This window comes from Fusarium oxysporum, chromosome II (assembly GCF_013085055.1).
Source record: "Fusarium oxysporum Fo47 chromosome II, complete sequence".
In the NCBI taxonomy this organism is placed as follows: Eukaryota; Fungi; Ascomycota; class Sordariomycetes; order Hypocreales; family Nectriaceae; genus Fusarium; species Fusarium oxysporum.
In genome coordinates this window covers 832,398-852,534 of record NC_072841.1, presented here as the reverse complement: position 1 = coordinate 852,534, position 20,137 = coordinate 832,398, and the positions used below count along the sequence as shown (strand labels likewise).

The 20,137-nt window shown below is 48.7% G+C and overlaps 7 protein-coding genes across 7 annotated transcripts; 3 read left to right on the top strand and 4 right to left on the bottom strand.

Annotated features, from left to right (window-relative positions):
• Positions 1 to 320: 320 nt before the first annotated feature.
• Positions 321 to 1,131, top strand: FOBCDRAFT_268658 (uncharacterized protein; the record flags this gene model as incomplete). The annotated part of the gene is made up of 2 exons (XM_031172621.2): positions 321 to 979; positions 1,029 to 1,131. 2 exons carry the CDS (start codon positions 321 to 323, stop codon positions 1,129 to 1,131), a joined length of 762 nt encoding a protein of 253 aa, XP_031049406.2.
• Positions 1,132 to 3,661: 2,530 nt separating this feature from the next.
• Positions 3,662 to 4,812, top strand: FOBCDRAFT_13369 (uncharacterized protein). The gene is made up of 2 exons (XM_031172619.3): positions 3,662 to 4,148; positions 4,200 to 4,812. Exons 1-2 carry the CDS (start codon positions 3,929 to 3,931, stop codon positions 4,565 to 4,567), a joined length of 588 nt encoding a protein of 195 aa, XP_031049404.2. The 5' UTR covers positions 3,662 to 3,928; the 3' UTR covers positions 4,568 to 4,812.
• A 456-nt stretch (positions 4,813 to 5,268) lies between these two features.
• FOBCDRAFT_287725 (uncharacterized protein) lies at positions 5,269 to 6,312 on the bottom strand. The gene is made up of 2 exons (XM_031172618.3): positions 5,415 to 6,312; positions 5,269 to 5,368 (listed from the first exon to the last, which is right to left on the bottom strand). Exons 1-2 carry the CDS (start codon positions 6,292 to 6,294, stop codon positions 5,301 to 5,303), a joined length of 948 nt encoding a protein of 315 aa, XP_031049403.2. The 5' UTR covers positions 6,295 to 6,312; the 3' UTR covers positions 5,269 to 5,300.
• Positions 6,313 to 6,572: 260 nt separating this feature from the next.
• On the bottom strand, positions 6,573 to 10,039 carry FOBCDRAFT_287721 (uncharacterized protein). Its single transcript, XM_031172614.3, has 4 exons — positions 9,710 to 10,039; positions 9,373 to 9,663; positions 8,408 to 9,325; positions 6,573 to 8,361 (listed from the first exon to the last, which is right to left on the bottom strand). Exons 1-4 carry the CDS (start codon positions 10,030 to 10,032, stop codon positions 6,792 to 6,794), a joined length of 3,102 nt encoding a protein of 1,033 aa, XP_031049399.2. The 5' UTR covers positions 10,033 to 10,039; the 3' UTR covers positions 6,573 to 6,791.
• Positions 10,040 to 13,212: 3,173 nt separating this feature from the next.
• Positions 13,213 to 15,249, bottom strand: FOBCDRAFT_213991 (major facilitator superfamily domain-containing protein). The gene is made up of 2 exons (XM_059609371.1): positions 14,805 to 15,249; positions 13,213 to 14,756 (listed from the first exon to the last, which is right to left on the bottom strand). The coding sequence occupies exons 1-2, from the start codon at positions 15,120 to 15,122 to the stop codon at positions 13,464 to 13,466; spliced, it is 1,611 nt and encodes a 536-aa protein (XP_059466703.1). The 5' UTR covers positions 15,123 to 15,249; the 3' UTR covers positions 13,213 to 13,463.
• Positions 15,250 to 15,419: 170 nt separating this feature from the next.
• On the bottom strand, positions 15,420 to 17,509 carry FOBCDRAFT_256616 (major facilitator superfamily domain-containing protein; the record flags this gene model as incomplete). The annotated part of the gene is made up of 4 exons (XM_059611187.1): positions 15,420 to 15,726; positions 15,778 to 16,712; positions 16,759 to 16,784; positions 16,830 to 17,509. 4 exons carry the CDS (start codon positions 17,507 to 17,509, stop codon positions 15,517 to 15,519), a joined length of 1,851 nt encoding a protein of 616 aa, XP_059466702.1. The 3' UTR covers positions 15,420 to 15,516.
• Positions 17,510 to 18,109: 600 nt separating this feature from the next.
• On the top strand, positions 18,110 to 20,067 carry FOBCDRAFT_196314 (heterokaryon incompatibility protein-domain-containing protein; the record flags this gene model as incomplete). The annotated part of the gene is made up of 3 exons (XM_059608841.1): positions 18,110 to 18,536; positions 18,583 to 19,926; positions 19,973 to 20,067. The coding sequence occupies 3 exons, from the start codon at positions 18,110 to 18,112 to the stop codon at positions 20,065 to 20,067; spliced, it is 1,866 nt and encodes a 621-aa protein (XP_059464057.1).
• Between the last annotated feature and the right edge of the window lie 70 nt (positions 20,068 to 20,137).

Below are 20,137 nucleotides of genomic sequence, written 5' to 3'. Positions count from 1 at the left end.
TTGGGTAATCTTCGAGCATGATGAGCTGATTTACGCTGGTCGGTCCGAACACTATCATTTATCGGCATCTTATCATGATAAGGCCGGACAGTGATAAAGCGGTTGAAATTGACGCCGAAGATTACGGACCCGTTTCTCTTACTATGGCTCCGTGCCGGACTCGACATTTCTGCGTCCCGCGTCCCGATGTGGGTCTCCGGACAACGCTTCAAGTCCGGCCCAAAAACCGAATCGCGAAGTCCAAAAACACCAAATTATAAAAAGTCACGATATATCGAATTAAATAGTATAGCAACTCATCAAACCATTCAATAACAACAATGGCATTCAACAAAGTCTCACAATTTACAATCTTCCGTGGCCCCGGAAAGCCTAACGCTTTTACGTGGTCCCCCTTCGTCATCAAACTCGAAGCTCGTCTTCGCTTCGCCGGCGTGTCCTACAGGGTAGCCGAAGGATCACCGAAAACTGCACCAAGAGGAAAGATCCCATACATTGAAGCTGAAGGGGAGACTTTGAGCGATTCGACATTTATTATCAAACGATTTATCGATGAGGGTCTTGTTCCTGATCTAAATGCAAGTTTGACGCCTGTTCAGAGAGCACAAGATCTTGCATTTAGAGCTCTTATGGAAGAAAAGGTTTACTTTTACGGTACTCGCGAGAAATGGTGCGATAATTATTATACCATGCGCTCCAACATCTTTGCTTCTATGCCGTGGCTTCTACAGGTTGTTATAGGATATTTGGCAGCTCGTGCAAACGCAAGGACCGCGTATGGACAAGGAACGGGCCGTTTGACAGACGAAGAAGTTACAGAGCTGAGAGAGGAAGTTTGGGAGAGCGTTGAAGCTTTACTAGCGGAGGCGAGGATGCGGAAGAAAGGCGATGGACCGTTTTGGGCTCTTGGTGGTGATGAACCTACAGAGGTTGATGCGACGCTCTTTGGGTTTATTGCTTCGTCGTTGATTTGTGAAGCGTGAGTTACTCTGTTGGTGAGTTTGGTGTTATGCTAATGGTGTTTTTAGAGCTCCGACTTCAGCGGCTATTGTGAGGAAGCATTCGAGTTTGATGGAGTATGCGGAGAGGATTCATGAGAGGTATTTTCCTGATTATGAACGATGGGAGTAAAATGGTGTTGTGGGCATTGCGTGAGAGTTGAAGAGCTGGAGGTATAGAACTTAGATCCCTTGGTGTATAGCATCAGCAAGCAAGTTTGCCGGTTCATTGCAGATAGATCTCAACTAGATTCATCCAACCCAAGAATCGGGGTGCATGCCAACAATTCTCATCATGAGTTCCTGCATGAAATCTCCAAAACTTGTAAATCATCTCCAACACCGTCAGCCAAGTGCTCCAATCCTACCTTGCGTCACAGCATGTTTCATCCCCATATTCTCGAATATCAAGGCTCCTCCAAAATTCGACGTAGATTATCTTCTCCATGAAACCAATCCTCAGTGAAGCTTGGAAAGGGTTGAAATGACGTTGTCCAAGTTTTTGAGCTCTTTCCCCCCCCACCAAGATGCAGGGGTTCGAGGGTGATTGGTGGTAAATACCCTCTAGCGAATCAAGCAAGATGGGAACTCCCCGTGCATGTTGGTGATGATTACCTTACTCTCAGGAACAGTCAACTTCAGCGTGAGGGAGGAAACTTCATATGCTTCAATTGGCCTTTCAGCCTCGGTCTACAGAATCCTTTGAAACTCAAAAGTCAAGTTATAGCTCAGCCTTCTCCTTACATTTATTAACGGAGATTCGCCGTGTCTCAAAAAATTCACCAACCAAGGCAGATCTACCAACCAACACGACATGTAGAGTATGTGGGCATGCAAACCCGAGCTGAGATGGTTGCATACAGCTATTTTAATCGCTGCAAAAACCTCGTCTGCCCCTGGAAAACTCACTGGCTACGCCGCACAACCGCTCATTGAGGGTGTGGTGTCGGTCGTCACCGTCGTCTCATGGTGCAGGAGGTGGGCATATAGTTGACGATGTATAAGTGCATTATGAAGATTGAGATCTCTTGTGCTACATAACTTATCCACGCCTCATCAGTTCAGCTTACATACGTTCAATGTGTTTAATCAGATCTTGAATCTCATGATTTTTAATGGGAAATGCTACCGCGACGGTTCGTCTCTCATGCATGTTCGCCAAGTCGGCAACAGCGGATATTGTCCACAATTATTACGATCAGACCATTCGATTCCCTCCCGTGTATGAAGATCCCGCTAAACAACATCTTCTCCAGATTCTTTGCTCAGCTCCTCCTGTACCCAGCAACACTCCTCCATAATGCACGTAAATTATTCCTGTGCTGTAGAGCCTGCTAGAAAAATCGGACACTTCCTTTGCCTCACATGTGAGCCTCGGCGTGGCGGTCGAAAAGAGCGGTTAATTCGAGCGCATTTGTCCAGTGTAGGAAGGCAGTTGGTCAAGATCCCTGCAAGTCTGACAGGGTCCCCTTTTATTCCCGGCTACAGGGGTGTGAGTGTGTGTTTTAGTAGGTGGTGGTGGTGTACGATGTGAGATGCGGGGGAGTTTGGGACACCGTGCACTGAGGTCAAGCTCTGATGAGTAAGGAGAGGAAGAGAAATCAGGCATTGACTTTGAGAAAGTTGGCCAAAGATAGAGGAACTAGCGGTCAATTTGTTGTCTAGTAGTAGACCAAAGCATGTCAAAATCTTAGAGTTGTACTACAAATAATGGTACTATAGTAGTCAATTGACCTACCATCAACTCAACTCTAGTCACAACTGTCAACCCATTAGCATCTTTTGTTCCTGCATCATTGGCGTCCCATCCCCAAGTTTTTTTTGCCTGCCTTGCAATGAATAATGGTTGCCTCACCATCAAACCTGTTTTCTTCGCCTCTCTTTTCCCTCTTTTTATTTAGTTCCTCCTCTTTCTCTTCGGCTTTGCCGCTCAAGTCGGGCCTAGTTCCAAGCTCCCCCATCAATCGGCCCTCGGATACCCTTGTAGTCCAGCATGTGACTTGGCCAAGTCCAAGTCCAAAGTCCCCGTTGAAGGATTCTCCTAATGGCGTCAACTCACTGCAACTGTTACAGTACATATTTTCTCTTCTCCAATGCCAGGTATTGAAGCTTTTTTACCCCGGAGATCGTAATAATAAATCTCAATGAAAAAAAGGGGAGCATTGTCCAATATCCGGGGGTGGATCGAAATCTCCAGCTTTTTTTCTGCTTTGATGAACTAGACAGTTCGTTCATGTTCTTTTTCGAGCTCAATCTCCGAAAAGTTCATTCTCAAGAGTCTGAGAGAGAACCGAGAACTTCACATGCCCTAGCGCTATACCCATCTCCGCATCTCGCCCCCGGACTTTGGCATCACCCCTCGTCGATCTATTCGGCCGTGTGTATCGAATCCGGAAGCCCGCCCCGCTCTCACAACGGCATAACAAAAGCTCTCACACGCCCTCAGTTAGTTACCACAGCGAGAATAGAAACCCCCGTGGCTAGCACCCCCCTCCTGGTAAGAGTTCCCTGTCCTTCTTTGAACCTCCCATTCGTCCACTTCAGCTTCAGGCTCGTCGCAGCGTATCCCGACCCCCTCGAGTCCACTCACACTAGACTCCAGAAAGGACGAGGATCAGAATCAAGAACAAGAAGTTGACCTGCAAGTCTGCAGGAAAAGAGGCTGGTCTTTCCTGTAATGGTTAACGGGCAACGGCACCGTGACGCTCTAACCAAGTCGAGTTGACTTGTTGATTCCCTTTCCAATCTTCAGATACATAAAGCCTCTTCTCATCCATCTCTCAAGCTTTCTTCTTTCTTTTCCTCCTCATCCACTCGCTTCCATTGGACCAATCCAGCATCAGCATCAGCCTTGCCTCTCTACACTCGTTGTGTCTTCTCGCATATCAACAAGTTTATCAACTTAAAGACAACCAAGAACAACCTTCAAAATGAAGTACTCTTTCGCTATTGCTGCCCTCGCCGCCGCCGTCTCGGCTCAGTCCCTCGGCGACGTTCCCAAGTGCGCTATTCCTTGCCTTGACGATGCCATCGCCAGCAAGACCAAGTGTGACAAGACCGATCTCACCTGCGTCTGCAAGAACTTCGACGATGTCCGAAGCGCCGCTACCTCTTGTGTGATCACCAAGTGTGGTTCCGACGTTGCCATCAGTAAGTTTCAAATCACCAATACCTGATAAGACATATACTGACTCATCTCAGACGAGGTTCTCCCCGCTACTGAGAAGCTCTGCGACAACCCCGAGGCCGGCAGCGGCTCCGAGGGGTCCTCCAAGGCTGACACCACCAAGGCCGAGACCTCCACCAAGGTTGTCGTCACCACCAGCGCCGTTGCCGTCGAGACCACTGCTGTTGAGACCACCGCCGTCGAGACTACCACTGTCCCTCCTGTCGTTGAGAGCAAGACCACCGCTGTTCCCCCCGTCATCGAGACTCCCACCACCAAGTCCGAGGCTGCCGGCAGTGCCACCAGCACTCCCGCTCCCTCAGGCGTCGGCGAGAACAGCGCTGCTGGCCTCAAGGGTCTCGGCGCCATGGCCATGGCTGCCCTCATGGCCCTTGCTCTGTAAATGGAGTCAATTATGAGACGCCAATTTTCCTCATTGTGAAAAGACTACTCAGTCTGCACATTGAGATAAGAGGCATTGTTACGAGTTGAAAGGAAAGTGATGAGGAGGAATGGGATATGTGTACATGGGAATTGGATTCGGATTTGTGATTGATATCACGGGTTAATAATTAATGGTCTTGAACCACCAGAATATAGCAAATATACCAGTGACACTTGTCTCATTTCTCTACCCTCAATTGATCGTGAATTCAAAACTGTGAAACGAAAGTCATGAATCAACAAACTGAGACAGTCAGAATCATACCACCCAAGTCGTGATCACAATCCTCATCATCCGAGTAAACACTCACCTTCTAGAAGTAGCCCAAGCAAAAACATGACTAGTCATCTCCAAGTAAAAGTGGTCGACGTCTGTCGCCGTTTCTGGTAGCACCGGGGCCCGAAAACCTTACGCGGCCTCATGCGGGGAGTGCAGCAAGCGATGTCACGCCGTAAATAGACAAGGCCAACCATTCATTATGTGGTTGATAATATAGTTTCGATCGAGATCCAATGGAAATCATTTCTATTATGCATAAGTTTGTGGCAAACTTGTCTAGTCTTTGGGGTCAGCTTCGTGATGTTCAGTTATGGGCCAATGCTCACTGTACACGTCTATTATTGTTTGTCAAAAGGCCCTTGAACAAAGGACTGGGCCCCGTATTCTTAACCCAAGTTTGTTTCACCTCGTTTCACTTCTTGGCTGCTTCGATCTCTTCGATCCAACCGCAGACTCTTCTTGCAACTTCTAAGCTTGCGTCTTAACTTGTTAGCAACCGCCGCAAGTGTTTCAATCGTCAACTTACCCTCTCTCGTGCAAAAAGCGTGAGGAATATCCCCTTTATCCTGCACAATCCTCGCTTTACCTCCTCTCTTCTCCACGATGCCCTCCCTCTCGGCATCATGAATCCAGTGATCTTTCTTGGCATAGAACAAGAAGAATTTCGGTACTCCATTCTCTTCTCCAGTCGCATCCCATAGATCATCGTTCCATTTCTCCTCAGTTATCATCTCCAGCTCCGTCAATCCCAGATGAACTGCCTGCAACACGCCATCTCTGCTCTTCAACCATCGTGCAGTGATGTCTGCGCTCGCAGGCGTAAAGCCCAGAAGACGTTGAACGATCCATGTCACGCTTGCGACACTCAGAAGACCAAGGAGAAGACGTGCGAGTAAACAAGCTGCAGTGTCGAGGAAGGGAATGAAACGACGCAATAACTCGAATTGTACACCATTAGATGATCGAGCGAGGTGCGTAAGCGTTGGACATATCAGGAATCCATGTCGAAGCTTCAGATGCGGTGCTCTCTCCGGATTCTTCATATGGCGATGGAAGATCTCAACAGTGATAAATGACCCGACAGAATGGCCCATGAGAATCACAAAGTCGTAACCTTTTCCTTTAGCCGCAACGATGTCGTACATACCCTCAATCTGACCCTCCAGATCCCAAGGTTTGTTTTTTGAATTGAAAGGCTCATGGTCGTCGTCGCTGAAGCCGAGCAAGTTTGTGCCGTAGATGTCATAAGCAGTGTCCGTTTCGATCTTGTCCAAAAGCCCGCGTACATGGCTGAGGAAGTCGGTGTAGTATTCAATGAGGCCCGGGTTACCACAGATATAGTGAATGAGTGCTTTTTTTGGAGCTCCTCCAGAGCGCTCTGAAGGCAGCCATATTTGAGGTGCCATTGTATGTTGCTGAGTTTGGTAAATGTTGAAGTGAAGCTGTGATAATAGAGATAAGGGATGACGAAATCTATCAGCGGAGTTTTCGACCAACCCGAGCTACCCGGTAGTCAGATAACGAAACTTGGCAACATAAATACCTATCCACAGCGTTGGACTGACTGGTGTTTAATTCATACATTTATATCTAGAAATGACTTCTAGTTTAGGTAACCGGCCCTAAGTTGGGTGTCAAATAATGTTTATCGTGGTATTGTTGCATCAAGTTTCACTCATACATCCTTCATACCATTAAGCATATTCGACAGTCATATTCGTTACGGCACTCAGGTTACTCAATCATTAAACAGTAGGCCAAGCCAAACCAATGCATCAAACCAATCCCAAACTCCAACCCATGGCTAGCACCATGCCTTGAAACCATACTCAAGAGCGACTCTAGAAATGCTTCAGCCAATTCTTGCAGGTTCCGGTCATGCTCGTGTACTATCTATCCTACCTCAAACTTTGTGAGTCTTGCGAACTTCTACAAGTCCCACGTTCTTCTTGGTAACTGCCGCCCAAGTCGGCATGAACTTGAGAAGCTCGTCAAGCGCTGGGATCGTTCCAGGCGTGTTAGCATCACTGTAAGCACAACTGACAGTGACTTCGAGACGATCAGCTGCTTGTTCCGCTGGCCGCACTCTTAATTCGTGGTCTCCCTGTGAATCGATATCCTTCTGAGTCGCGTCCTCCAGCGCAGAAAGAGCATTTCGCTCATTCAGATACAAGTTTAATGTCCAGGGTCGATCTCGATCGCGGCGCCAGAGCTGGACGCTGCTGAAACCCTCTGAAGGGAACTTTCCAAAACGAGGATCTCGTGAGCTTGCACCATCCACGGCGAATCCATAGATGGGTCGTGATGTGCGAACATAGCAAAGCCTCGAGTCAATGGCATCGATTCGAAGTCGTGCTTTGGTTCCGTCGCTGCCATATATCGTCTCAACTGAGATCAAATCATCCGGAGTTTTATTCCTGTACAGTCTGGGCGTCAATGACGAGGCATCGTATTGGCAATCTGATAGATCACGCCCAACAGCTGGCTGGCACTTGATCTCCTGACCCAAAGTGCTCGGTAGGGTGCTGATGACAGATCGCGCATACTCCTCAATTCCTACGATGGAGACCGTGTTGGTGCCGTTATCCAAGTCGATGACTTGTTGGAAGTAAAACTTGAAACGGTTACTATCGGAAAACGGGAATGCGACCAGGTTGTAGATGAAGGTGCCGGCGAAAACACAAAAGAGGAACAGCGGAATATGGTGAGTAACACGGTGGATGAAAGGCGTGAGCGGGAGCAACAGGAAGATGCTCAAAATGCCCAATGACAGGACGGGAACAAGGAGGCTACCCCCATCAGTACCTGTCATCTGGGTAGCAGACATCACCACCAGGCCAATGTTTCCAAACAGGATCACAGGTACGGGAGCCAGAAAGAGGAACTGGAGAATCCAAGTCCACGTAGGAAGGCGTCCAGACCAGCTCTGCTCATGCTCGAAAGGCTGGTATCGTCGCATACTAGGCGGAGAGGGCGAGTTTTCAGCAACCGAACGGCGGTATGTGTTGGCAAACGAGGTCGGGGCGTTGGACCCATATCCTGATTCACCGGCTCTAAGCGGCGTAGTCTCGGTAGCATCCTCAGATCCGTCCTCGTCATCCTCCGCCTCAGCACGAGCAGGTTCACTCTCTGTCTGGGGTCTCGATTCATGCTCATCGCGGCTAGACACATCTCGCGCCTGATGAGCGTCGTGAAGCTGCATGGCAAAGTCATGCTTTCCAAGCAACGCGAACTGCTCCAAAAGAGAAATGAACAGGGCAAGGAAAATGGCCGATTGGAAGAAAACGGTTGCATAAAGAGCACCAATATGCATACGGTCCTCTGCCACAGCACACACAACTTGTACACCCCAACCGAGGGCAAAGAGCCACATCAGAACAAAGCCTCGATGAAGTGCACTGGGGCGAACAAAGCTGGCTCCACGCATGATGAGCCAAAACGAGAAGTAAAAGATAGAGAGAGTCATAGACCACCTGAAAGATATTAGCTTCTGATATCCCAACAGGAAAAGCCACTTACACAGCGTATCCACTGCTGTAAATAATCAACGGATTGAACTTAGCAATCAGAAGAGTAGATGCAATAGTTAGTGCTCCAGCAAAAGCAAGGGCGAATGGAAAGCGGAAGAACCCCTTCCAGCCGCCCAACACAACTGGATCATCGTTAATGTCATGATGCATCTTGATATCTCTTGCAAAGAAGTAGTATTTATCCTTGCGAGCCAGGATGTACGTAAAGGCAATTAGGATCAGTGGCGTGGCGACAAGAAGTGTTAGAGACCATGCAAAGAGCCCTCTAAGCGCGAACACGGCCCACGCAGTGCCAAAGATATCGAACCAGACACCCTCGGCTTGCTTTCCGTTCTGAGCAAGATCAGAGTTGCCATCGGAGCGGTCACCGTTGAAGATGGTGCCAGTCGTCTTCGACAGGTGCTCAGTCGACGCGAGAGCAGCTGAGAGCATGTGCCAAATGCTGTTAACAGATGTGTGCCGTGTATCGTCCTGGTTGGTATGGTACCGAGCGCGAGGCTCATAGAAAGCAATGTCAAGTCCTCTTTGTCCGTAGGCATCTGCAAAGATCTCGTAATCGGTTGCGCTCTTGATCACACCTCTCTCGAAAGCATTGGCAGCAACGACGGATCCCAGCGGATGAGGGCTCTTGGAGTAGGCCTTTGCAGCCTGCAAGTCAGTGGTACGGAAAAGTAGCGCACGGCCTCCAGCTCCAGCGCCTTCAAGGTTGACGAATGTGTGAATAAATAGTAATAAGGGGCTGTAACCAAAGGCTCTGGCGCCAAGAAGCCCATCCTCTTCGGCGTTGTTGAAGAGGAGAACAATACCGTTCTTGGGTTGGCGTCCTTTGAGTGTGAAGTAACTCAAAAGCTGCAGCATCGACACGCAGGACATACCATCGTCGGTGGCACCATAACCGGTGGAAACGCTGAAACATTGTCAGTTAAAGAAATGCAACATCTTGTTTTCACGTACGAATCAAAGTGGCAGTTGACAAGAACACCGCCCTGGCCACGGAACTTCTTGTACTTGGATTCATCACGCCACCATTCACCCTCGGGATCGTCTTTGCCGTGGATGTAGACATAGTAGTTGTTGCCCTCAAAGTACTGTCCCAACCATGTTCCTTTGGAAATGTTGGAGCCCATGCGCCGAGCAGTGTTGTAAGTCCAGGAAACGTTGGAAGTCCTGTCATCGAAGAGAGTTGCTCCACGAGGCTTATCCTGGGCTGAGACCAGCGAATCTTGATTCGCCATAGAAGATGTTCTACTCATGTTAACGATATGCGCGTGAGAGCGCGACTGGGACTGACCTCGAGTGCCATTCTACACCACCAATCGTTTCGGTAGTATACGACATGTCATTGCGATCGAGAATCTCCTTGGTGCGGTTAATGAGGAACTCGCGTACTCGGTCATTTTCGTGACTGTTGTAGGGGTGATAGGCGCGAGTAATGGTCTGTAAATCGAGCCATGCCTCGGTCAAGTTGAGACCCTGATACAGGGATCGATCAGCCGGAGCTGAAGGAACAGTTTCGTGGACCCAAATAAGAGGAATAAAAAGAGCGAGATATATAGCAGTCGTCCAGAACGACACAGGCCCTGGCCGGAAGGCAAGAGGATTCTTAGCCCTCATGATGAGATGATGATTTGGTTTGAATTGAAGCTGAGGTAATCCTAGGTGACGCGCTCACGTCAGTGCGTCGCGGAGTGGAAAAAAAGTATAGGTGAAAAGTATATGACGATTAAAGTTGTAGGATCATGGTCAGGTCTCGAATCAGCGCGTAGTAGTGCAAAGGCTGAGAATCACGAGGAAAAGAGCTAAGAAGATGGAAGATAAGACAAGGCAGTTGAGGGAGAGTACGAGACGGAAGAGGGATCTAGTTAGATCAGATGACCCTCGTCATGAAAATGAAACAAGAAGGCACTGCACAAGACACCTCAAGAACGCGACTTCCTCAAGGCGTCGTAGTCACCTCTCTCGAGTGCACCAAAAACTGAAATATCGTCGAGTACTAAATTGAGATGAAGTTTGTAGAACTTGATGAGCCAAGGTGAGGCAACTGTTGCTGATTGCGTTGCTTCCATTCCCTTGTCACATGGCCCAAGCTCCCTGTTCCGGTAGAAAAAAAGATACGTACAATGACGCCAGAACCACTGCAATGCGGGGTCTACGCATGTATGAGCTGCATTAAATGAGTTTACGTGCATAAACAGGGCATTTCACAATTGGAGACTCCTTCAGCAAGATCACAGTGATAGGAGAGACAGATCATAACTAAAACGACTCAATTATCAAGTACAATTTGCCTACGCGATTAGTTCCTTGCTTTAATGATTTATCTCGCAAAACACAAGCTGAACATCAAAGCTCGTTGATATGAAGCAATGAAACGTAGTCTCATTTTGCAGTCAGTGGTTAGTTTGCTGCCACGTTAGAAACGATCGCTTATCCTCCGTTGTCGGTGTCCGGTTATATAATGATTCTTAAACTATAGTCGATGTTTAAAGCTGTGTCAGAAAGCCTCAGAACCAAAAAGCCTCGTTAGTCTGCTCATTTAAGCACCAGGAGGTGGAGGAGGTGGAGGCTGATCACTGGGAGGTGGTGGCGGGGCATCTCCAGAAGGCGGAGGAGGAGGTGGTGCAGCGCCGGCATACTGCTGAATGAAGGCGTTAATGTCTCCAAGGCCTGGGGGAGCACCAGGAGGAGGAGGAGGTGCACTGCCAGGAGCACCAAGACCAGGGGGAGCTCCCATTCCGGGAGCAGCACCGTAGGCACCGTAGCCAGGATAACCAGCATACCCACCCTGAGTTCCAGGAGCCTGTTGCGCCCATGGAGCAGCGGCACCTGAGGCACCTGCGTAAGCTTGTCCGTAGTAGCTATCACCACTGTTACCGGCGTGATGATCTTCGTTGCGACCACCGCGATCTCTAGCCCAGGGAGCTGCCGATCCACCTTCGTTAGAATCCTGGTTGCGGCTGCGCCATGGTGCAGGACCACCAGTTGGACCTCGTTGCCAAGGCTTCGCGTCTCCGTTGTTCTGAGCGCCAGGGCCGGCCTCGATACGCGCAGGAGCTCCAGAAGACCCTCCACCAAGCTCTTGCATGAGTTGCTAATGTGTGTTAGTATTGTATAAGTAGGAGAAATAGCGGTTTTCTTACCTCGTATTCACGGTCAACATCATCTCCGCCACCGATACGACCAGCAGGGCGAGCGCCAGCATCGTTGTTGCGCCAGCTAGCACCACGCTGTCGGTCAGGACAATCGCGCGCCATATGACCAGCGTTGCCACAGACGCGACAGATAATGCTCGCAGTGTAGTTTTGTTTCTCAGGGCAGTCGTACTTGCGGTGACCGATCTTGCCACAGTTCTGGCAAGCCTGGTTCTCGTCGTCTCGGAGGGTACCGTTGAGTGCGGCGAGTTCTCGGAGCTGGTTTCGCTTGAGTTCGTTCTGGCCTTCAGGAATGGACGCAGCCTGGACAGTGTTAGTATAAATCTTGTGGGGCTTGAGGGTAGACTTACAGTCTCAATGACGTTGTGGATGAGCTTCTTAGCCTTGTTGACCTTCTCTTCGGTATCGGCCATGATGAGACAGTGCAGATCTTCTTCCTGGTTGCTGGCGTGCGCGGCATCAGACCGACCCTTACCCTCCTTTACGGAGCCCTTGCCACGAATGGCGATCTTGGCACCTGAGTCTCCCTCCATTTTCTTCAGAGTATTACCTCGAGGTCCGATAAGTAAACCAACTTTAGTACGAGAGAGCTAGTGTTAGTGTCTGATTTGCAAAGATTAGATGAACGTGGTAAGGGTTAGTCCATTCGATGAAGGAACAGGCCTCCAAACACCACCGAGGGTGTGATGGTGAGTCTGATCAAACTCCAAAAGGAAAACAAAAAACAGGGGATAATTTTGGTAAGTAGGGTTAAAGGGTTAGCAATCATACTGAAGTTAATTTCCGGATAATCGTTAACAGGAACATAGACCTTCTCCTGAGTCTTAGTAGGTCTACGATAGTCCTGTGGCGGGTGGTAGTTAGGAATGGTCTTCATGGCCTTCTCGATGAGCTTGTGACGCTCATCTTCAAGCTTCTTTCGATATCGGTACTCTCGTGTGTTGATACGTCGACCGTGGTTGTCGTACTGAGGAGCGGGAGAAGGCGATCTGCTATTAGTTAGCAGTGAAGGAGATTACCAGGAAAGAAAAACTTACCGATCGCCGTCAGCTGGGACGACATCGTCGATGCGAAGCTTTTGGGAGATTTCCTCGATACGCAAATGCAGTGTGTAGGCCTCAAGCTGTTCACTTGTCATGTTGGACAAGATCGCAGTGGGCAAGCCCATGAGGCCAGCCGCTTTGTTCTCGGATGCATCACCCCATCGGTTTCGCTTCTTTCGTCGTCGAGGTCCATCAGCTTCGCTGCGAGGCTCGGGATCGCGTCCACGCTTCAAGTCGCGATCGACTCCAGCGTTGCCATTAAACTCCTCCTCCTCATCTCCGAAGCGACGCTTCCCGAGAGGGATATTGTTGGAACCGGTGATTCCTTGGCTTCTCCACGACATTTTCGAACGATACGCGATCAAACTTCTGATGCGCTGGGAAAAAGGAATATGATGGTCCAGAAAAAGACCTGGACTTTCGTTGTGGATGTCGAAAGTTCAAAGTGGGTGCCTTGGTGCTTTCAAATGATATGGGGCGATTGACGGGTCGGTGAAACACTCAGCCGGAGACCCACGTGACTTACCTGAATCAGTTGAAGATGAGACTAGCACTGTGACCGAAGGAAATAAGGAGGTCTTATATAACAGTGAACAATTAAAGTTCTTCTGGGAATGGGTATAACAACGGCGCGAATTTTGCAGTTTTATTGGATATCATATATGTATAGTTTATGCTGCTTCGAAGTGTGAAAACAAAGCTTGAATGCTGATAGGAGGATGCCTCAATCATTCTATTGAGATATCAGACAAGGTTATCGACAGTACCAGGCCACAGCGTCCTGCAATGACAGCCAGAAAAACACCCATGTGTGAATTCAATAGTATCGGAGTGAGCAAAAGAGGATTGATCAAAGTCTATATCTGAAACCGACAACCTGCCAATCCGTCACATCTGATTCAGGGTCCGAGAAATCTCCATGCCCCTGAACATCCCCTCGTACAACACCCCCTAAGCCAGCACTTCCAACGATACCCTCTTCTCTTGTTCGTCTTTCATTCAATCTTTTGAGATAATTTCTTAAGCATATAGCACAGACTGTAGCCAGGCTGTAGCAGACAGTGATAGCCTTGAAAGCAGTCTCGTACAGTGGATCTTCGGACTTGAGGAAGAAATGCGGCCCTGCCATGTTTCCAACACAATATGTGATGAACAGCATGGCTGTTATGGTCATCTTCTTAGTAACCCCTCGATAATTCGATTGTACTAGGGCCATGTTGAGAGGCATGGCTGCAGATCCGCTCGAGAGAAGGAAGTAAGCGAAAAGATGGATGCCGTGAGGCACATTGTCTCGTTTGTAAATGATTCCACTGCCAATGACACATGGCATGATGACACCGACGATCAAAATGCAGTTCAGCGTGTGGAATCGGCCAGCCAGGTATCCGCTTCCTGATATGATACCTGCTGATAGAAGTGAGTAAGGTATGTTGATGAGTGTGGATTGCAAATTCGTGAATCCGAAAGATTCGACCACAATATTCGCGAAGCTTTGTGACCCGCCATTTGGAATCTGCGTGAATAACTCAATACCCACGATGAACCAAGATTTGGGGTCAATCAAGCACTCACGGACCTGATCCCATTTCCAATTCGTATGTTCAGTCGTACCAGTACCGGAAGATACCACACGCTGTGCCGCGATTCTTCTCTCCTTTGGCGTGAGGAAAGCAGCTTTAGAGATGTTGTCTGGAAGAAGGAAAAATAAAGGTATTGCCCACATAAAAGTCGTGGTGCCTAAGGTGATGTACATCCACCTCCAAGGTCGTATCGACGCTCCATGGACATGTCCAACTGTAAACGCAAGCAAACTGGCCACCAAGCCCCCAACAGAGTTTCCAGAAAACCAGATTCCAACACGAGTCGGCATCTCATCGCGCGTATACCAAGTTGAATTCAAAAACATGAAACCGGGCGTTATCGTGGCCTCTGCGACTCCCAGAAGAAATCGCATGACCAAGAGGCCACCGAAGTTATGGCATGCCGCAGTGAGTGCAACGACCAAGCCCCAAAATAGTGTGTTTACTGTGAGATATTTCCCAGTTGGAAGGCGTGCAACGAGAACAGTTGTTGGATATGTCCATAGAAGATAGCCTAGGTAAAAGACGCTGCCGACCCAGCTGTATTGCTGGCCTTTGAGATTCTGCAATAATATCAGTGGTGAAGGGCTGGGATCGAATGGTGGACATACAGTATCCTCTCTTAGTCCAAAAACAGCAGCGCTGGATAGAATGACCTTGTCCATGAAATTCAACATATAGGTTATGAACAGTAATGGAATGATGGCTCTGTCAATCTTGGCCAATACCTTGTTTGCCACTTCATCGTCGATAGTGTTCCCTTGAGGCAACAGGGTAATGCCAGCCGCAGAAGGATGTCTATGGCTGTTTAAGAGCGGAAGGTTTGGATTGTTGTCGACTTCATGCTCTGTGAAGCCGTCTGGTTGACCGTCAAGCGATGATGAAGCATCTCTTCTGTCGGAGGTGTTGGTTGAACATGGCTCATTCATCTCTGCTCTTGCAGGATGGAGTGATAGCAGAAAAGAGACACACACTGCATTAATCTATTTCCATAGCTTTATTGGCATGAGAAAATTTCAATCTCCACTTGTTTCTGAGAAATGATGACTGTTGAGGGAACACAAAGTTACGCCGTGGTCGAAAGATAACATTCAAGCTTGCAGGTGCGAATAGCTCCCTGATACTGTGCTGAGCACGGACAGGAGTAAGTGGCCCAAATTGCGTAAATGATTTCGCCGTGATCAGTCAAAGCAGGCATGGAGATATTTCTGAAATTGATGAGAATAGTTTTATTTAACTTTTGGTACAAATAATTGTTGTTCATAAATTTCCAAATATTCAAACCGCGGTGTCATGCTATCCTCCTACATGGCTACTTTTATATCAAGTCGTCGATGCACCTCGATGTCTAGGAGTAACGCATCTCATTTCCTGACTCTCACTAGTGCCTATCGGAAAGTCAACCTCGTCTGCCTGGTTCGATCCCCGCGCCTCATTTACAATGCCCAAGTGTGCTTCCTGATGATCTTTGCTGAGATGATGCGCTTTCATAAAGAAACCGAGCAACAAGCCAACGCTGGAGAATGCGGTATACTATCGAGGATCAGTATGAAAGAGGAACTAGAAGTCGGTCGATTTTCGTACCATTATCCACATCTTGTCAATAGCATTGAAGAATGCTGTCCTCACGACAAGTTGCGACTCTGTCGGTAAGGTCTTGATCAGATCAACGCTCGCAGACGCAGATGCACCATTGAACAACCTGGCAAGGCCGGGACCCAGACTATCTTCAAGAGTCTGATATTCACCTTTCATTTCGTTCTGGAACAGTACCCCGCCAATGACAACGGATATCGCTGTGGCCAGTGTTCGGACAAAGCCCATCGCCGTGGTCGCGGCCGCAACGTCCTTGTGTGGCACAACAGCCTGAACAGACAACAAGGGGCCTTCAAAGTTCAAGCCAACCCCAATTCCTGTCAGTATCTGAAAAGAGATCAATTTTGCCCAGTTCATGTTAATGTCTAGGCTGATCATTAGGCCCATTCCCAGTGTCATGATCATTAACCCAACACGGGAGACAAGGAGATACTTGCCACTGAACTGAATGTAGACTCCAGTAAGAGCAGCAGAAATTGAGATGGGCAAGATGAAGGGGAGAAGATACACACCCGAGCGCAGTGGGCTCGCTAGAAGAACTGCCTGAAAGTATAACGGTAGGTAATAGGCGACACCAAGAAACACAAACGCATGGAAGAATGTGACGGCGTATGCTGAGGAGGATGAACAGGTCTTGAAGAGATGTACTGGTAGAACAGGAAACTCTGCCAACATCCACTCGTTCCATATGAATAATACGCCAGTGACCACCCCAAAAACTATGAGAGATACCACTTTTGCAGAGTTCCAAGGCTCGTACACGCCGCCAAGATAAAGTCCGAGCAGCAACATCAAAGTCCCTCCTATGATGAGAAAGCTGCCGGGCCAATCGATGGCTTTCAGACCTGCCCAAACAGGGGTGTTGGGAGATGGGAGTTTGAGGGTGAAGACCAAGAGAACAAAGACTGCAGCGGTGATGGGTACTAGGGATATCAGCTACAGCTCGGAACATATGTAATGGAAACTTACAATTGATCCAAAAACACCATCTCCAACTGGACACTATTAGTAAGAATACCTTCCAACAGACACAACCTTACTTCAACCGATCCGTAAATGCGCCTCCAAGTACGGGGCCAATCCCAGACGCAACGGCCCAGATAATCGATGTCATTCCATAGTATAGCCCCCGATCCCGTTGTGAGAACATATCGCTGATACAAATATTCACCAGCGTCTGCATCCCAGCAGCGCCCAATCCTTGAATGGCCCGCCCAGCGATAAAGATAGCCAGGTCATCAACCAGAGCACAAACAAGGCTACCCGCAAAGAATATGACATTGGCGAAGAGTAATATAGGTTTTCTACCCCAGATATCGGAAATCTTCCCCCACGGTGGTGTCGAGGCAGTATGGGCGAGGACAAAAGATGTGCCTATCCAAGTATAGCCCGAATCAGATGCAAAATGGGCGGCGATGGTTGGAAGTGCGGTTGACACAATTGTCAATTCAAGTGCGGCAAGGAAGACACAGGCGCAGAGTGAGGACATCACTGTTGCGATCTGAAGCAGAGTCTTCTTCGATTTGGTACTCTGGATGCCGGGTTCATTGGAGCTTGAAGCGTCATGGTTGTTGCTCAAATTATGAATCGGCGTTTCTCGGACAGGACGGTGTTGATTGCGAACTTGGCATGCCTCTGAGTCCCTGTCGTTGATATGAACATCGTCAAGTTGTGTAATAGGCGTGGATGGCCCCGGCGCCTTGAAGGTTGTTTGTGACATTGTTGTCGTGGAAGTCGGACATTGCAGATTCTTGTCAGGTATGAGTTACGAGGAGGTGAAGAAAGGGTATTTATATAACAGAAAGTCCATGAATGATGACATTGATTCCGTCGTGACGTTCATGCTAGTGGTTCGTTTCCTGTCAAAGGACCCTTGCCCATGGTGTTGCTCCTAGTGGATCCTTCTCTGAATGCGATCGCATTCGAGGTTCCACCAAGACGGGATAATAGCTGGGGTAAGCACATTCCCACCACAAGGGTCCTCGGTGCTTCCCTTCATATCTTTATCCTCACAACCTGCGTCGCCAGGTGTTAGCATCTTACGCACTCGTTCTCATTAGCCTTTTCTTTTTGTTCTCCCGACACGATGAACCTTGGCTACAACATCAGCCTCCCATGTCCAGTGATGCCGCCACACCTTTATCCCATGTCAACAAGATGAGCTAGGCGATGCGACCCCCAAGAGAACTGGCTGGTACATCACGTGTGAGGCTTCATGCGTGATAACACCAAGTCCTACATTTCAGGTTCTTGGCATAGGCAATCTCCCGGTATCAGATAGTGTCACCTTATTCACAAGAACCGAGCCAGCTCGCCCGGTATGTCAGACAACAAATCTGACGTCAAAACTTTACAACCTCATACTCTCTGCTCCCTCTGTACATCTTTCTGGGAACGTGCAACATGCCTCAGATTCCGACCTGAAGTCCTTCTCAGCGGCGGAGAAGATGTCCCATCGATGCCACAGCATCTTCTCTTCACTCCCAGCCGCACTGATATTCTATCCGCTGCCTCGCAAGGCTGCCACTTCTGCTCCATCATCGTTGGAGCTGTTGTAGGATGCACCGGAGATCATGGTGATCGGCAATTCTCTGGTGACAAGAATGGCCCTGTCTATATCTCAATAGCGATGTTGGAAACAGATGCTGGTACCTTTCTCCTTACGTTGTTTCCCTGCGAAGAGTCAAAGATTTTCAGTCATGATCAAATACTCGGCGATTATCCCTTACAACTGCGCCCAGTCACAGGTATAACTTATTGGGTCCTTAGATTCTCTGGGCTAATCCATTTCAGAGGGTCACGGAGGCATAAAAGCTGACAATCAACACCTTTTATCGACGCTGCAGTCAACAACCTATTCCAACGCAACTGCTGACTTCATCCGATCTTGGATTACTGAATGTCAGAGTACTCATATCCTGTGCGGCGACGACCTTTTGAGCCTGATTCTTGGTTCCACGGAAACAAAAGCACGACCTCGGCGCTTGCTAGATCTATTAGCCTTCCAGGACGTCGAGAAAATACGAATTATCGAGGCCAATAATGACCACACCAAGGAATACTGCGCCTTGAGTTACAGCTGGGGATTCAGTAAGCCCTATGTCATGACGTCGTCTAATTTCGCGGCGTTTCAGAAAGAAATTCACGTCAAAGATTTGCCGAAACTACTACAAGACTCTATTCAAGTCGTTAGGAGCCTCGGGTTTAGGTACTTATGGATCGATGCCCTTTGCATAATGCAAGATGGAAGCCAATCTTCTGCAGCGTCGGACGACTGGGTTGACCAGGCAGGCAAGATGAACGACATCTTCGGGAACGCAGTTGTCACCATCGCGGCAGCCGAATGCTTTGATGGCAACTCAAGCATGATCGTGCCGCGAAATCCGTTGAGTCAACTATCTTGTCGACTGGACGCGAGCACGAATCTCTACTATGAAGTCGTTCCATCATGCACTCCACATTGTTTGTTACACCCTTTCGATAAAGCGCGCTTTCACCTCGATACCAGAGCATGGGTTTTCCAGGAGCGAATATTGTCGCCTCGGACGGTGCACTTGACTCGCAACTTCGTTCATCTTGAGTGTAGGACTGAGCTCCGTTGCGGAGCTATGGGAGGATCTGACGCATGCTATCACAGCGGCGCAATTGCCAAAGCAGATTATCAAGTACTGTTTTCCATGTTCGGACCCTACGGGCTTGATGAATCTGCCCACGACGCATTTCTCTCCTTCTGGCATGAGCTCGTCAGGAGATATTCGACAACGAATCTGAGCCGCAAGTCAGACTTGCTGGCTGCTTTGGCTGGTCTTGCAAAGCAAGTTCAGACAAAATCACAACTCACCTGGTCATTTGGGTTATGGCAAGAGCATCTCCTCCGAGATATGCTATGGTATATCAGGGGAGGAAGAGGCGCGCCTTGTCGTGAGAGGTCGCCGACTTGGTCTTGGGCCAGCATTGATGTACAGGGACCGCAGATCATTTATGAGCCCGCCGCACGGGTTTCTCTTCTCGCGGACATCATTGGTCTGCCAGATGCAACAGACTTTGTACACCGCGGTCTACTGGTAGATGCAACGAAACATTGCGTCAAGGTTTCAGGCCTGTTACGACCTGGCGCTCCGGATTCGTTAAAATATGGTCAAAATTCTGCTTCTATCCTGAACAAAGATATTCGTGTCCATAGGAATTGCCAAGGGATACAACATATCCACCGCCAATGCCCATTTCACCCAGACTACGACCTCCCAAACAACATCGAGTTGTACAGCTTACTTATAGCTTGCGCTTCGGGAGCCCAACAAAGAATGGACTCTTCTCAAAGTTCAGATACGCACGTGGGGATTGTTCT

Excerpts from the sequence above, each read along its gene's own strand:
- FOBCDRAFT_13369 (XM_031172619.3), top strand. The coding sequence starts at position 3,929 with ATGAAGTACTCTTTCGCTATTGCTGCCCTCGCCGCCGCCGTCTCGGCT. Across the intron at positions 4,149-4,199 it reads TGGTTCCGACGTTGCCATCA|ACGAGGTTCTCCCCGCTACT; the intron begins GTAAGTTTCAAA and ends GACTCATCTCAG.
- FOBCDRAFT_287725 (XM_031172618.3), bottom strand. The coding sequence starts at position 6,294 with ATGGCACCTCAAATATGGCTGCCTTCAGAGCGCTCTGGAGGAGCTCCA. Across the intron at positions 5,369-5,414 it reads CGCTTTTTGCACGAGAGAGG|ACGCAAGCTTAGAAGTTGCA; the intron begins GTAAGTTGACGA and ends TAACAAGTTAAG.
- FOBCDRAFT_287721 (XM_031172614.3), bottom strand. The coding sequence starts at position 10,032 with ATGAGGGCTAAGAATCCTCTTGCCTTCCGGCCAGGGCCTGTGTCGTTC. Across the intron at positions 9,326-9,372 it reads GTCAACTGCCACTTTGATTC|CGTTTCCACCGGTTATGGTG; the intron begins GTACGTGAAAAC and ends ACAATGTTTCAG. Across the intron at positions 8,362-8,407 it reads TACAGCAGTGGATACGCTGT|GTGGTCTATGACTCTCTCTA; the intron begins GTAAGTGGCTTT and ends AATATCTTTCAG.
- FOBCDRAFT_213991 (XM_059609371.1), bottom strand. The coding sequence starts at position 15,122 with ATGAATGAGCCATGTTCAACCAACACCTCCGACAGAAGAGATGCTTCA. Across the intron at positions 14,757-14,804 it reads TTGGACTAAGAGAGGATACT|AATCTCAAAGGCCAGCAATA; the intron begins GTATGTCCACCA and ends ATATTATTGCAG.